At 41.9% G+C, this 14,236-nt stretch overlaps 1 protein-coding gene across 1 annotated transcript in view; it reads left to right on the plus strand.

Annotated features, from left to right (window-relative positions):
* The first annotated feature begins 2,049 nt into the window (after positions 1–2,049).
* The window catches only part of hh (hedgehog signaling protein), a 36,941-nt gene continuing 24,754 nt past the window's right edge, over positions 2,050–14,236 (plus strand). The window contains exon 1 of the mRNA XM_029306124.2: positions 2,050–2,582. Within this exon, the coding sequence (XP_029161957.2) occupies positions 2,202–2,582 (381 nt within the window). The 5' untranslated portion in view covers positions 2,050–2,201. The remainder of the gene's footprint in view (positions 2,583–14,236) is intronic.

The raw sequence follows: 14,236 nt of genomic DNA on the forward strand, positions 1-14,236 counted from the left end.
CGCTTCGCTAGCATTTATAAGATCGATGACGAATTATTTTATTACGAGAGGGAGAGATCGAGTTACTTATTTTTCCCAGTCGTAACACACGATTGTGTAGCTATCGTCGGAATATGCGTCGGGCACGTTTCGGAGCAACGTTATGTAAATTCGGACAGCCAATGATCGTGCGCACGTGTGTTCAGGAAAGATGTTTATTATCAGTAAACCGAGCTCTCTTTGACGTCTACTCCCCTTTCTCTGCTTATCCCCGCAGTAGGAGGCTTAGACTTTCATATCAGTCGACGTGTGGCCGCGCTCGGCCTCGGTACGTCTTATCCGCGCGGTACATTCCGTCGCTCAATGCTATACGATCAGCGGTGCTTAATTCGCCTAATTAGTTCCCAATGGCATGCGAATATCAACCGCGCAATTTCTTGATCCAGACGCTCGATGATAGAAACAGCGCGCGTTCGTTCGTAGATTCTTCGATCGAGTGTTCGATAATGAACAATCTCGTGTATGTCTGCGTTTGTCAAAAACATGGGAGAGCGACAACGTTTTCCGATCAAATATAATTCTCGAAGACCAATCGATCACTTGTACCATGCTGCCCAAAATCACGCCATTTTGAGAAAAGATGCCGGATTCGACATCTTTTCGCGTGAAAATTTCCCAAGGGAAAATTCGAAACTTACACGTCGAGAAAACCGACTAGAATTTATTATAAAAAAGAAGCAGAAAGGAAAGAGCGGAGGAAGAGAAAAGGACGAGGAATGCCTACGGCACACAAAGTATCCCTCAAGGTCATCCCCGTAGGCCTCGCACACTTAGCACGTTACTTTCGTCGCGAGGGTGTCGACGCGTGCCTCGGGGAAGTAGAAAATCACCGACTTCGGTAGGTCGCAAAGAGATCTCGGGAGAGGGGATAGTCTTACACCCGTAGGATAATCTTACACGCTAAAAGAGCCGAACCTGAGCGAAACGAGAGGAAGCGCTGGAGGAGAAAAGAGAGCGACGTGCTCCGATAAAGAGAAGAACGAAGTAACAAGGTGAGACGGTATACGACGAAGAAGAAGTGCTGCCCGATCGTGCTGATAGTGGGGCAGACATCGAAGAAACATCGAAAGAAGAAAAATAGTCCGAGGAGAGACGGATGGACGGAGAACGACGAAGAAATGGTTCGCGAGAGAGCGAAGAGACAGAAGGGTCGAGAAGACGAGTAGAGGAAAGAGAAAGAGAGAGAGAGAAAGAACGATCGCATCTACGAAAGAGAAAGCTAGAAGCTACCCCCTCTGTTCTCTCTCTCTCTCTCTCTCTTTCTCTTTCTCTCTTTATCCCTCCTGTCACGTGCACCTGTCTTCGTTTACCTGATGAACGCCCCGCCTTAGCCAATAGAGGTACAGCGGGTCTGGTGACGTCAGTCACGCGTACCAGGAGGGCCTAGGTAGAGGGGACGAGATCACCCACCACCACCTTTGGAGGCCACGAGAACCCCACGGGGGCCAGCGGCTAACAGCAGCCAGCGGCAGCGGTCTGGCAGGCCGTTTGCCGCGGGGTGGGGGCAGGAAGAGGGGTACTCTGGCCAGGTCGCAGAAACAACGCAGGAGTAACCCACCAAAACCCATCCTGTATTTCCCACCACCGGCTCGTCCGGAAAACGTGCGCCAGCTTCCGGACGGCGTTTCGTCCGAGTTCAGTCAAGTGAGTCGACTCGTACATACCTTCTCTCCGACACGAAAACCGATCCCAAAGGGGTTATAGGTACTGTCCGAGTGACGAGAAGGGTTTTAAAGGGCTCTCTCTTTCTCGCGGTTAGGTCGATTCTCGCGCGCGACATTCGGGATGACTGTAGAATGTAGAAAGGATCGATTCGACCGATCTCTCGGGAAGCTGTAACCTGTCGCGCGCGTTCATCAGGGTTCTCCCCGGGTTCGAACCGTTCCGTTCCGTCGGTCCCGCGCATTGTGATTAGCGACAACGACTGCATCGGTGGTAAAAGAAAAAAAAAAAGAGTGCGTGCACTCGGGAGGGGTGTGTGATGCCCTGGTTATGGTTAACCGTGAGTGAGGTCAGTGGCGAGAGGCGGAATCGAAGAGGAAGAATCATCGATCGCGGAACGTCACCTAAGTCGTCGTCGTCGTCGTCGTTCTGCCAGCCGTTTGGCAGACGGCGAGAATAGTGACCGCGCAAGGTCGACCTCGAGGCAGAGGCACGCGATTATGGTGCACTATCATCATCGTCGTCGCGGCCTCCAGGCGAGCCACCACTGCGCCACCAGGAGACGCACGTGCGCCTCGTTCTTCCACGCGTTCCTGCTCATCTTCGGCATCTGGCAGCCCGTTCTCGAGAACAACGGCTTCGTCGTGGCGTGCGGACCTGGCAGAGGTGGCGGCCGACGGCCGGGCATCAGGAAGCTCACTCCCCTGGTATTTAAGCAGCATGTGCCCAACGTCAGCGAGAACACCCTACCGGCGAGCGGACTCAGCGAGGGACGGATGATTAGGGACGATTCCAGATTTAACACTCTCGTGCCCAACTACAACGTGGACATAGTCTTTAAGGACGAGGAGGGTAGCGGCGCGGATCGTTTCATGACTCAGGTGAACGAGCGATCTTTTTCTCGGGGATGCGAGAAAAGGCGCGAGTAGATGAGGAACCCTTCCTTTTAATCGATTCAACGAAATATACTCTATTTATGTACTTGTAAATTATATACGTCGAAATATAATAGAGCAATGTCGCTATTAATTTATTGGATAAGTTTAGTAAATCGAAAAAATTGGATCGTATAATCTTGATCTCGTTTTAACACGAACGTTCCGTATAATTATATACATCGCCTTCATCTACTTGCGTCTTTAATTGCTTCTCTGATATACACGTAAAGTGAGATACTTGTTTGATCTTTATCTTTATCGCGACCGCAAACAAAGTTAAATAACTTTGATCAAAAAATTTAGCTGGAGCAAAGGAAATCGATACGTTCTTACAAACGCAATCTGTTCAAACGACAAACTTGTTCGATCGCGCACGTGACCTCGCGTCACCGGTAGCAGAGACGTACTTTGGAAGTGTGGCAGCTATATAATGTCACGACGATGACAAAACTGCGTCAAGTTGCGATAAAGACGGCCGTCCTTGAGGTGTCCGTCGCGCCGGTGAATCATTCCGCGAAACGACACGGCGTTTACGAGGGATATTACACACCAACCGATCGATCGGTCGATCGCGTTCCGTCTCATATTAATTAAAGTGACAATCGGACGCGACGTTATCGGGACGTCATCGAGTCTCACCTTTCTCCGCTTCCTCGTCAATTTGCCTGGGTGCAGAAAAATGGTGAGGGATGCGATCGCTCCGAGGGCAAAAGTCAGGAATTTCTCCCCATCAAAGATTTTATCCTCGTCTTTAGAGAAATTGGTCGGTGTTATATATGTATATAAATTCTCGTCTCTCCTACGTTTCATTCCGTGTATCAATATTTTCTATGTATCATGACTTTGATCCGTACAAATGAAACGCCATACATTACAAAATACTACTTACGATACGTAATAGTATTTGTGACTTATACTAATAAACGATTGTCACATTGAAGATTACGTAGAGCTCGTGTAATTCAAAGAAAAAGATTATTCCAAGAATTGGGAAAAATATTAAGATTCCTTTCTCACGTCTATTATTTTCTATTGAAAAATAGAGATAATAATCGTTTAATGCAATGCGCAAGGATTTATCACGTATTTATTATAATAATTGTCGACATTTATAGTATTTTAAATCCTATATTTAAAAATCTTCACGTAGTAAACAGGAATCTCTACAATTTTTAAAATTAATGTAATAAATCTAAAGATTTTTATAATTTTATCCGCTTGTCATAATATTTCGAACAGAGTTTTTTTTTAATAATTTCGAAAGTTTATACTTTTTTTCTCTGAAATTGAAGAAAATCGATTTTTCGCACGTCTTTATCTCCGAGATTGATCTAACCCCGTGTATAGGTGTACGCAGATACTTTCACAAAAATGATCCGCACGTAACGGTACGTAATCGTAAATGCGTAAATTTATGAAGTACCTCGATGATAGCAATTTCCGATATATCGATCGAGTGTGTATCTCTCCCATGAACGATGCGCGAACATGCGTTTATTACTTTAATCCGTGTCACCGTACTCCGGACCGTATGACAAACTGGCTACTGCACATCGTTAAAACGTCGGCAGGTGATTCACGCGAAATGCTAGCTGCGTGATAAGCGGCTCGATCGTACTCGTTTTACTTGCACAAGACAAGATCGATAATTTATATAAGACGCTATACGTACTTTGAGCACGATTTTTCAATTCGCTATCAATCTCGAAAGGTAAGACTATACTTCCTCAGGATTTTCTTTTACAAATAACTATTTCCTTTAACTTGTTCACAAACCAATAAGGAAATGAAACAGATTAATGATAATCGGATAATTCTATGTCAGAAATAGACCATCAAGATTCATGTTGTATTTTTTCGAATTAAAATAATCACTGATCGAAGAACGGAACACAAGATTTTAGCAAAGATCAATGATTATTTCACTGAAAAATCAGCATCGGTGTTTCTGTAAAAATCAATTGATCATATTTGTAAGATGTAGCTCTTAAAGATTTTTCTATTTATTTCAAATTGCTATTTTCAAATGAAAATATATTCAACGATGTTCGAACTTGAAATGATTTGCGATACCGCGGGCATTTACAAATCGACAAGAGGAAATTCGATCGCGGCTCGTCCGTCGTCACCTTTAGGGAACCGAAGACCATTCGAGGTTTATTTCCATGGACCACTGAGGCTCCATTAGTGCGCTTTATTCATGCATTTTTTATCGATGTTTGCCTTCCACTTGGCGCCTCCGCGAAGCGTGAAACGATTCTCCTAACTCCGGACCCGTTGTATTCCAATTTGTAAGTCGACATCGCCGCGTCGCACAAAAGGTAGCCCAGGCGCCGCGGACCAGTGGTGCTTAAGCGGACAAAACCCCCTGAATTTTTAAAAGCTTGTCTTGGAAAATATCCAAGTGTACCCATTTAATCACGAATTGTCGGCAAATAAGAAATCACGACAACGCGGGAACGCGACAAGTGTTCGATGTTTGTTCGATCGAAGCGGACTTTATCGCAAACGCGCTAGAATATTTTTCACGAAAAATCGGATCGAGCTCCTCAAGAATACGTTATATATATATATATATTTTTTCCAATTATATACCTATACATCGAATTTAATTACAATAATTAGACTTGCGTGTAAGTTTTTTTCAACTTATTTACACGACTATTTTGTGCCGGAGATATTTCAAACTGATCTGTGGTATTTGACACGTTTCCTGTGTAAAATCAATAAATGCCAAATAAAATGGGATAATAACAAATATAAATATGAATTTAAAGATACGTGGACATTGTGATACGAACGGTGTTGCTTAACAATATTTACAATTGATTTCCCGAGATAAAATTAAAGATAAATAGCGAGACCTTTGTTCGCACAATGTCTTTTAGGCACCGTTGTGCTTCGCACCGGTTATCGCCCTGTGTAAACTAACGGCCGAGGTGAAAATATGAAGAGTAGACTCTTTCCCTGGCCACGTATTTACTCGAATTTTGCAAAAAGGGCCGTCTTTTTATCGGCAGCGCCGCTAGACGAAGGTTGGACCGGCATCAAATCTATCACCCCATAGCGCGATATTTTCACTCGTTCAAATATTACCTCAAGCATTAGCCGCTCTCGCTAGGTACCTATATTTCTTTCTTTCTCACTTGGGTCGCACGGTACACGCTGTGCTTTTGTGAGATACCACCGAGTTGTACTAGGACCGACACTCTGTGTGGGCCTTTTTTCTGAAAAGCCGACAATCGATTTCCGGAGAGTCAATCGGCAAAGCCGATTTTCGACTACTTGACATCGCATTTCGAAACTATGGGATTTAACAAATTGATTTACTCCATGTTTATTTCTTTGCCAGAAATTCCGCAAACATCCTTATAACCATAAATCATCTATTATTCATCTATTTTACAAAGCTTTAGCTCTCAAATCGCAACTTAAACTTATTTTCATTCTCTAGACACCAGTTTTACGACATTATGTATAATCAAGGTAGAGGAAATAAATTTAATTAATGTAACTTTCGAATTATTAAATTCAAATTCAATCGACAGTTTTATAACAGTCAATGAGTGAAGATAATGAGCGTGCGATATATTAAGATAAATTTTAGAAAGTCGTTTTCGTTTTTTCTTGCAAGTGAAAATAAATTGTTAAAGCTAATAGCACGTTTCGAAGATAAAAAATATCATAGTACAATATTTTCTTCTCACATTGATTCTATTTAACGTAGTTGAATACTTGTTCTTTTAATTTATTAATGAGGAAAATAAAATTTATTTTTGCAACGCGGATTTGTCTGACTTGCGTTTGCGAAAATGTTGAGCGATGCTTCTTGCGGCTTACTCGGGCATTGATGTCTCTCGAATAGAGAGAGCCTCATCCGTCGGTAGCTCACGAGCGTTCTCGTTAACGATGAATCTCAAAACGGAAATAGCGATCGCATAAGCCAAGGATAATCCGGACGCGAGCGAAGACTCGCTCTTTGAAAACGTCGAAAGCTATTAGACTGTCGATAATTTTTGCTCCTTTAAAGATAATGACGAAATGATTGTGTGCCAAAATGCTCAAAGAGCATAAATCAAATAAGATGTTTACTTTCGCAATAAAGCTTAGCTTAAAGTGATTAATTGCCGTGTGCAATTTTCTTGACGCAACATCTCGACTAAATTGATTTTTACATCATTAACGTAATGAATTAATGAGACGATTATGTAATATACTTAAGTAATATGCCATAATCTTTTTTTAGAAGCATTATGCGCGCAATTAATATTCCATATATTTATATCGCTAAACAAGCAGGCCGCGTGATTTCGAGTCTCTCCGGAAGGAGCATCAAATGTGGAAGGTGCATGAATCGATGCAACGCCTATGAAAAATCTTCGGGGACATAGCGAGACGACGAGATCGACACGACGGGAGGATCGAAAATTGCGCTAAGCGGCGATAAAAGGTGCGCGCGAGAAGACTCTCGGGAATAACAAATCGCCGGACAACTCGTCCTCCAGTCGTCCGGCTGCGTCGTCCAGCTGCTCATCCTCGTGACCGGCGCGACTAGCAGCCGTCGGTCGCGCGGAATAAATAGGGAGAAAAAGCGCGTATACCGCGCGCCGGCTCTAAGTGATTGTGGGTAGTTTTATGGCGGCCATAACCGGTGTTTGGTTTAGCGCGTTAAAGCTCCCCCAATTACGGCAAATAAACCTAATAGCCGCTTCTCGTCCTTCTTCTCGCCCCGCATTTCTCCCCATCCCCGACCAAGCCATATATATTTCACACGAAATTCTCTTGGTTTTTTCTCTGCTCTCTCTCGTCGACTTCCCTTTTCACCGAAAAATCTCGTAATTTGTTCATCCTCGATCATAAATCCCAGAATCGATACAAGACTTGGCGATCGACATTAGACGTGAGATAATCTTTGATAAGCGTGATTGTTGCTCCCGAGTTGTCATTTCTCTAGGAAACTGAATTCTTAGATGCAAGTGTAATAAAATGAACAAATTCATATACAAACGGCATTCCAAATTGCTCGCACATTGATTTGCAGTCAGTATCTGCAATGATGATGGGATTACGAACCAGGTAATTTGATAATAAATGCACTTGATAACAAATTCCTATAACGTCGTGATCGAAATTGTGTTCACCGATTTTTTTACATTGCAAGAGGAAATCTCTCGCTTTTTTAAAAACTACAAATTGATGACTAATGTAACAGAAAACTATAATACACGAACGAGTGTTTTATCTTCATCACGTTAATGTTTTATAAAACTCGTGCAAAAATTCAAGCAAACATTTAATTTGTACAAAATTGTACAAAAATCGAATAATTTTTATTTCGGAAATATTTTTCTTTTCTTCTACTTAAATCTTATATACATACGTCAAAAATTATTTTGCTAAAGGACCGATAAACATTGATCCAGTCGTCTATCGTCTGAAGCTTAAATCGTCATTTATAGAATGTGGTTTCAAAAGAAATGATTTTAGAAACAATTTTGTAATGCATTGAAAAATAAAATAGATATTTATAATTGTAGTATGAAAACACTTCAATTACATAGATGATATTAGTTAGACATAAATTTACGCGCGTGTAAAACATTTTTTATCCTATATACTATTTGAGAGTTGCTGCATCATAGTAATTGGTTAACGCGATAATCGACCGTTGTTGAGAAAAGCGATAAACGACTTGGCTTTTTGCTCTCTCGTATTCGCATAACGCGCACGACATTATCCTACGATCGTATCGATTAAAAAAGACAGAAAAGAAAGAAAAGAAAAAGCGCTGATTACAGAGTTCTCGCGCGAGAGATCGACCCACGCGCGAGTCCGATAATAATTCACTTGTGCTACAGCGACGAAGAAATGGCTGGTTCAGAAAAAATTGAGCATTTATCATGCCGTATGATACCGGTTAATTCACACGCACACAATGATATCTCGCGGCCCCCGCAAAAATATGTATATATATACATAAACGCGCTTTCGCTATATAAACGATCGCGACCTGAGAATTTATTGATCGAAATAGGCGTTTGCAGTCTATTTGCTGACAATAGTAATGATTTATACAGCTGTCCTTCGTCGTCGCATTATAGTTTTTTATCTGTACGTATATGCGTGTTGCAAATACAATTTTGTAAATGTATATTGAAAAAAATCTTCTCGGGAGAGAAATGAAATTTCTCCCGATTAAATCTCTCTCGCGCGTAAAATCTTGGCGTTCGATAAAATATAAATACGCTCGGAGTTTCGCAACCGCGGTACGCGCGCGATCTCTCCTCTAGCGATGTTACTTATTGCCGGCTGGCAGGTTTTACTAATGCGAGCGCGGGATTAGCGAGCTGCCTCTTCGCTCGCGCCGTTATCCTCTCGAAGGCATAACCTCGTAAATCCACGAGCATTTGTTTCCCGCGCGTCCTGAACGTCGAGGTCACCTCCGTTAACCTCGTATGCAATCGTTCATGCCTTTACAGCGACAAATCGCTCTCCCTTCTCTCCCGATATTCCTTTCTTCTTCGTCTTATATAGCCAAACGCTTCGATCCTTTTCGCCAAAATATTTACGGTCAACCGGTTAATACTTTCTCACAAACAGAGCTACTGCTTAATCCCTTCGTTCATCTCTTATTGTTGTTTTGACTGATCTACCTGAGGATCACATTTCTCTGTCGAAAAATCGTTAAAAATATGAGCCACTTCTCTCGTTGTCTCCTCAAAGTCGACGAGGCCTAATTAAAGCGGTTCCACCGACGTTCCGAGAGACGCGGGTACAATTTTATACCGCGATATATATATAGAACCAGTTATACGGACTTGTGTCCGCCATAAATCCGCCTCTTTTTAGAAGAAACAACTGCTCGCTTCGACTGCTACAGCATAATATGTATTTCGGTATACTTCTATTGCACTTGGCTATATCATCATCATCGTCGTTCCATTCTGATGGAAACTCGTCGAGATTCATCCGTCACGACTTGTACAGCTCAGGGCGGAACCCGTTAACAGGACGTGTCATCGGGCCTCGCCTACGCTTCGAGATATCCTTTCGCGCTGATTGCGAGGGCATAGATTTACTCCAACTAAATCACTGCATGTTTATATCCAGGTTAACTCGATCGAATTATATACCCTGGATCTCTTCATCGGTGGCTAAATTATGCTACGCGATATATAAGTTGGCAGATTACATCGAACAATAAACTTGCTACTGTCTTCATCGTCGTAAAGTGAAACGCTCGAATCACTTAGAATTTTGCACCATGGATATGTGCATCGCTGACAAGATCTTTCGCGATTTAGTTAAGGGATGATAAAAACATATGTTGGTCTCGCAATGGAGCTAGCTCAGCGGAATGACTCTTTGCAAATTTTGATGTGAACGATGCTTAAGTTGGCAACCGCAGAGCAGGACACGTACATACAAGCATCAAAGGAACGAAAGCCTTCCTGGCGTCTCTCTTTCTCTCCTTCTCGTGCGCAGGGTTCGATTATGTGTGGGATAATGCGGCGACAACAAGAAAGACGAAGAGAGAAAGCGATGGAGGAAAGAACAGTCAAATAAAGAAAGAAATGGAGAGAAAGAGAGAGAATGCGAGGAAGAATATGAGGTGAGGAGAAAAGTAACGAGCGAAAAGAGAAAGAGAGAGAGGGACGTAATCTGGTTGGTCCACTGACGGTTTCAACGGGGAAAGGATGAAGGAAGGGCCGAGGGCCTCCAAGCCGGCCGCCATAATGCATCGTGAGAAGTGTGCATGAGGTCAAACGGGTCAAAAGAACGTCATGGCGTTGCTCGTCCTTATGGCGGACCTACTCCGAACGTCCCAGCGATCGAGAGAATTCTGCGGTACCAGACCGCGCGAAGACGACTTCATCGCGTTCCTGCCGAACCGCGAATCTCGTAAAAATCCTCAACGATCGTATTCGCGTTCAACATATCCGACCGCAACGAATCTTTGGTGTCCGATACTTTTATCGATGTTTTTTATACAGAGGGTTTCAACAAATTCAGGGAATTTTCTCTTTACCCGGACAGAGAAGTTATCGTGTCCTTCGAAAAGAAGAAAAAGAATCGATCGATTACGGTTATCAAAGAAATTTGCTGCGCGAGGAAGAAAATACGGGGTGGACCGCGCTGTAAAGTGATCTTGCCGACCACTTCCTTCATTCACTCGCTACAAGCGAGGATCCGATGACCAGTTTGAGGTCGGCGATGACCGACGTGGGAAAGGATCGTCACCGCCTGGGTCTCTTCCTCCGGATCCCGCTTCTTCTTCTTTTTTCTCTTCACTCGCCGCGCACGTCAACCCCGCATAACTTATCAACTTATTGCCTTCTTTAATATATCAACGAGAAAAGTCGAAAATTATTATTCCGCAACACTGTCCAACTCGCGAAAAAATTCATTACATTTCATTGAAAAAACGAGTGAGCATTGAAGACGAGAAAACAATCTTTCCAATGAAAAATACAGGATTAACAATTCAAAAGTACAGACTAAAGACAGAGATGATTGATTAACGAAAAAGCTAAAACAGTTGTAAGGTACATTACGGCGTCTATGCGGATAAAAGGCTAGCGAACCATTTTGCCTCGAGAGGGGCACCAGTAGTCAAAGAAACTTAATCGAGTGAATCTTGTTAGCGACATGAGAAACATGAGCGCGCAGATAATAAATAAACAAATAAAATCTTGTGTAATATGCGTATGGAGCCATTGTGCATCGTATAAGGAAACACCGAACGGTCCACAATCTCATATCTGTCGCTGTGCATCGATAAAGGGTGCACGAAGAAGCTCTTCGGATATACGCGCAGAAAGGCATCTTTATATAATTCGATCGGTTGCTACATCTAATAATGAAAGTCTACCCTATTTCTATCTATATTAAAATTTCAAACTTGCTCGTTTTTCTCGCGCATTTTCATGAACCACGAATGGTCTCGCCGCGCGAACCGAACTGAATTTAATGACGCTCGGTTTGCGGTTCGCATGCGGTAATTAATAGCGGCCGACTTATTTTCTTTGCGGTCGTTTTACTGCCCCCTACTCCCTCTTTTTGCTCTCTCCACCGGGTGGTTTTACGACGATGTCGTACATTTATCGAAGGCCATTCTCGCGTAGTTTCCGTGCCCTTTCGATACAGTCGCGAGATATTTCGCAAAACGCGACATAAAATAACGTCCATTATTCGTTCCCTATAGAGACTCGCAGTCGTAATATGTTTAATTCCGTATAGCACTGCGGTTTATCACACAGGTACGGGATTGTTTGTTCCTGTTTCTCTAGATCTAACAAATTTCACGCTGTCGCGCCGTTTGTCGTCCGCCCTTTGGTCCGTCCTATATAAAGCTCGAGCACGGTTTATGGACCGCGCGTGTTCGGCGTAGGTGGGCAAGTAGGAACAAGCGGCGAACAACGCGCTTATTCAAATACATTCAATTAATTTCCATAGGACGACAACAATGGCTCCCACGGCCGTGTAATCGTCCCCGGTGCATGCTCGCGTTTCGTGGGATCCCTCGCGACGATGTCGGGAACCCCACGAATACGAGTAACGGTACTCAATTTTTCGCTCTTCTTTTAAGTATTTATATTCCGTTCGAGTTAACGAGTCGGTCTCGTTTCGCCAAATTTCCAATCAAAATTCAGCAAATTTCTTAACTCGACTAAACCTTCCAACTAAATTTCTATTTTCTTAGCTTCGATATGCTATCGTCCAGTCAAGTTAATCAATTGTTTCAGTGCGTTAAAGGGAGAAGAAGAAGCAATAAATTGTGTGACTCTCGAGTAAAAGTATTGTAAAAAATTATTATTCTAATTGTATTATTATATATGGAAAAGTTAGAATATATATAACTATGATATTGGCGCTAAAATATTTCATGTCAAAGTGTGTAGCATTTGTATTCTCTCTTCCGCTTAATCATAAAATAATATTAGTTTTCTCGAGATATTAATGTATGGAGGCGCGAATATAATCTTTCTTCCTCGACAAACTTGTTTTACTCTTCTAATCGTTTAATGCGTTCTGATGCAATTGCTGCGGCAGCTTTGTTAATCACTTTAATTAATATTGTCAACGATGTATAATTTATCATCAGAGTATATTTACAGGACCATTATGTCGACGACGCACGTCAGCTTGTATCTTCAAGTACGTTGTCCCAATTATAGATTCCTTGACTTCGACTTCGACATTATTTTTCTCACCTTTAACTTCGTCGCATACAAACCGACAATTAAATCACTCTCGACGCGAATCGAAACTAGCATTAATTAACATTTTATTTGTATCTCTTGAAAAACATAACTTATGTATTTAGTTTCTTCTCTCTGTTAGATCCGAGTTTAAAATAAAAAGAGATGGAAGAAAACAAGTACATACAAGTTTCGATATTCTGGATTTATCGTAACATGTTGTTACGTTAAAAAGGTTCAACGTTCAGTATTGAGATGATAAATTGCACAATGATTGTTAATTTGTAATTATATTGCCTTTCGCGTCTCGTTATGCGATTAATTAGTTGCACGTTCGAGAAATTGTTCGGGGAGAGGAAAAAAAGGCGACGCGAGATATAGAATGAAACGAAATGAAGGAGAAGAGAAGAGGGAGAGTGATCCAGTGCAGCAAGCTGTGAATGGCTGCGCCCTTGGTCGAGAGTGGAGGGCTGCGAAGAGGGGCAGTTAATTAATGGGGCGGCAACCGACCACTTCCCTTACCTCATATACACGTTTTCTCTCTTTATACCGCCTTTTTCCTACACGCGGCGCGTGTTTTCCGCCATTTTTTTATCGCCCCGATCAATTGACGAAAATCGAGAGATATAAATTATTATGCGAGGATCCGAGAAAATCTTACGCGATGAAGATAATTGAAGATGTTGATTTTCACAATTGTTGTTTCCTTATTTATTGATTTAATTTAAATCAATTATTGAAATCTGAATTAAATTTCCATCTGCGTGTGTTCCGCCATTTTTTTATCGCCCCGATCAATTGACGAAAATCGAGAGATGTACGATCCAAATTATTATGCGAGGATCCGAGGAAATCTTACGCGATGAAGATAATTGAAGATATTTGAAGATGTTGATTTTCACAATTGTTGTCTCCTTATTTATTGATTTAATTTAAATCAATTATTGAAATCTGAATTAAATTTCCATCTGCGTGTGTTCCGCCATTTTTTTATCGCCCCGATCAATTGACGAAAATCGAGAGATATAAATTATTATGCGAGGATCCGAGGAAATCTTACGTGATGAAGATAATTGAAGATGTTGATTTTCACAATTGTTGTCTCCTTATTTATTGATTTAATTTAAATCAATTAAATGAAATCTGAATTAAATTTCCATCTGCGTGTGTTCCGCCATTTTTTTATCGCCCCGATCAATTGACGAAAATCGAGAGATATAAATTATTATGCGAGGATCCGAGGAAATCTTACGCGATGAAGATAATTGAAGATAATTGAAGATGTTGATTTTCACAATTGTTGTCTCCTTATTTATTGATTCAATTTAAATCAATTATTGAAATCTGAATTAAATTTCCATCTGCGTGTGTTCCGCCATTGTTTTATCGTCCCGA

This window comes from Nylanderia fulva, unplaced genomic scaffold, assembly GCF_048542155.1.
Source record: "Nylanderia fulva isolate GAGA-0341 unplaced genomic scaffold, ASM4854215v1 Scaffold23, whole genome shotgun sequence".
Classification (NCBI taxonomy): domain Eukaryota; kingdom Metazoa; phylum Arthropoda; class Insecta; order Hymenoptera; family Formicidae; genus Nylanderia; species Nylanderia fulva.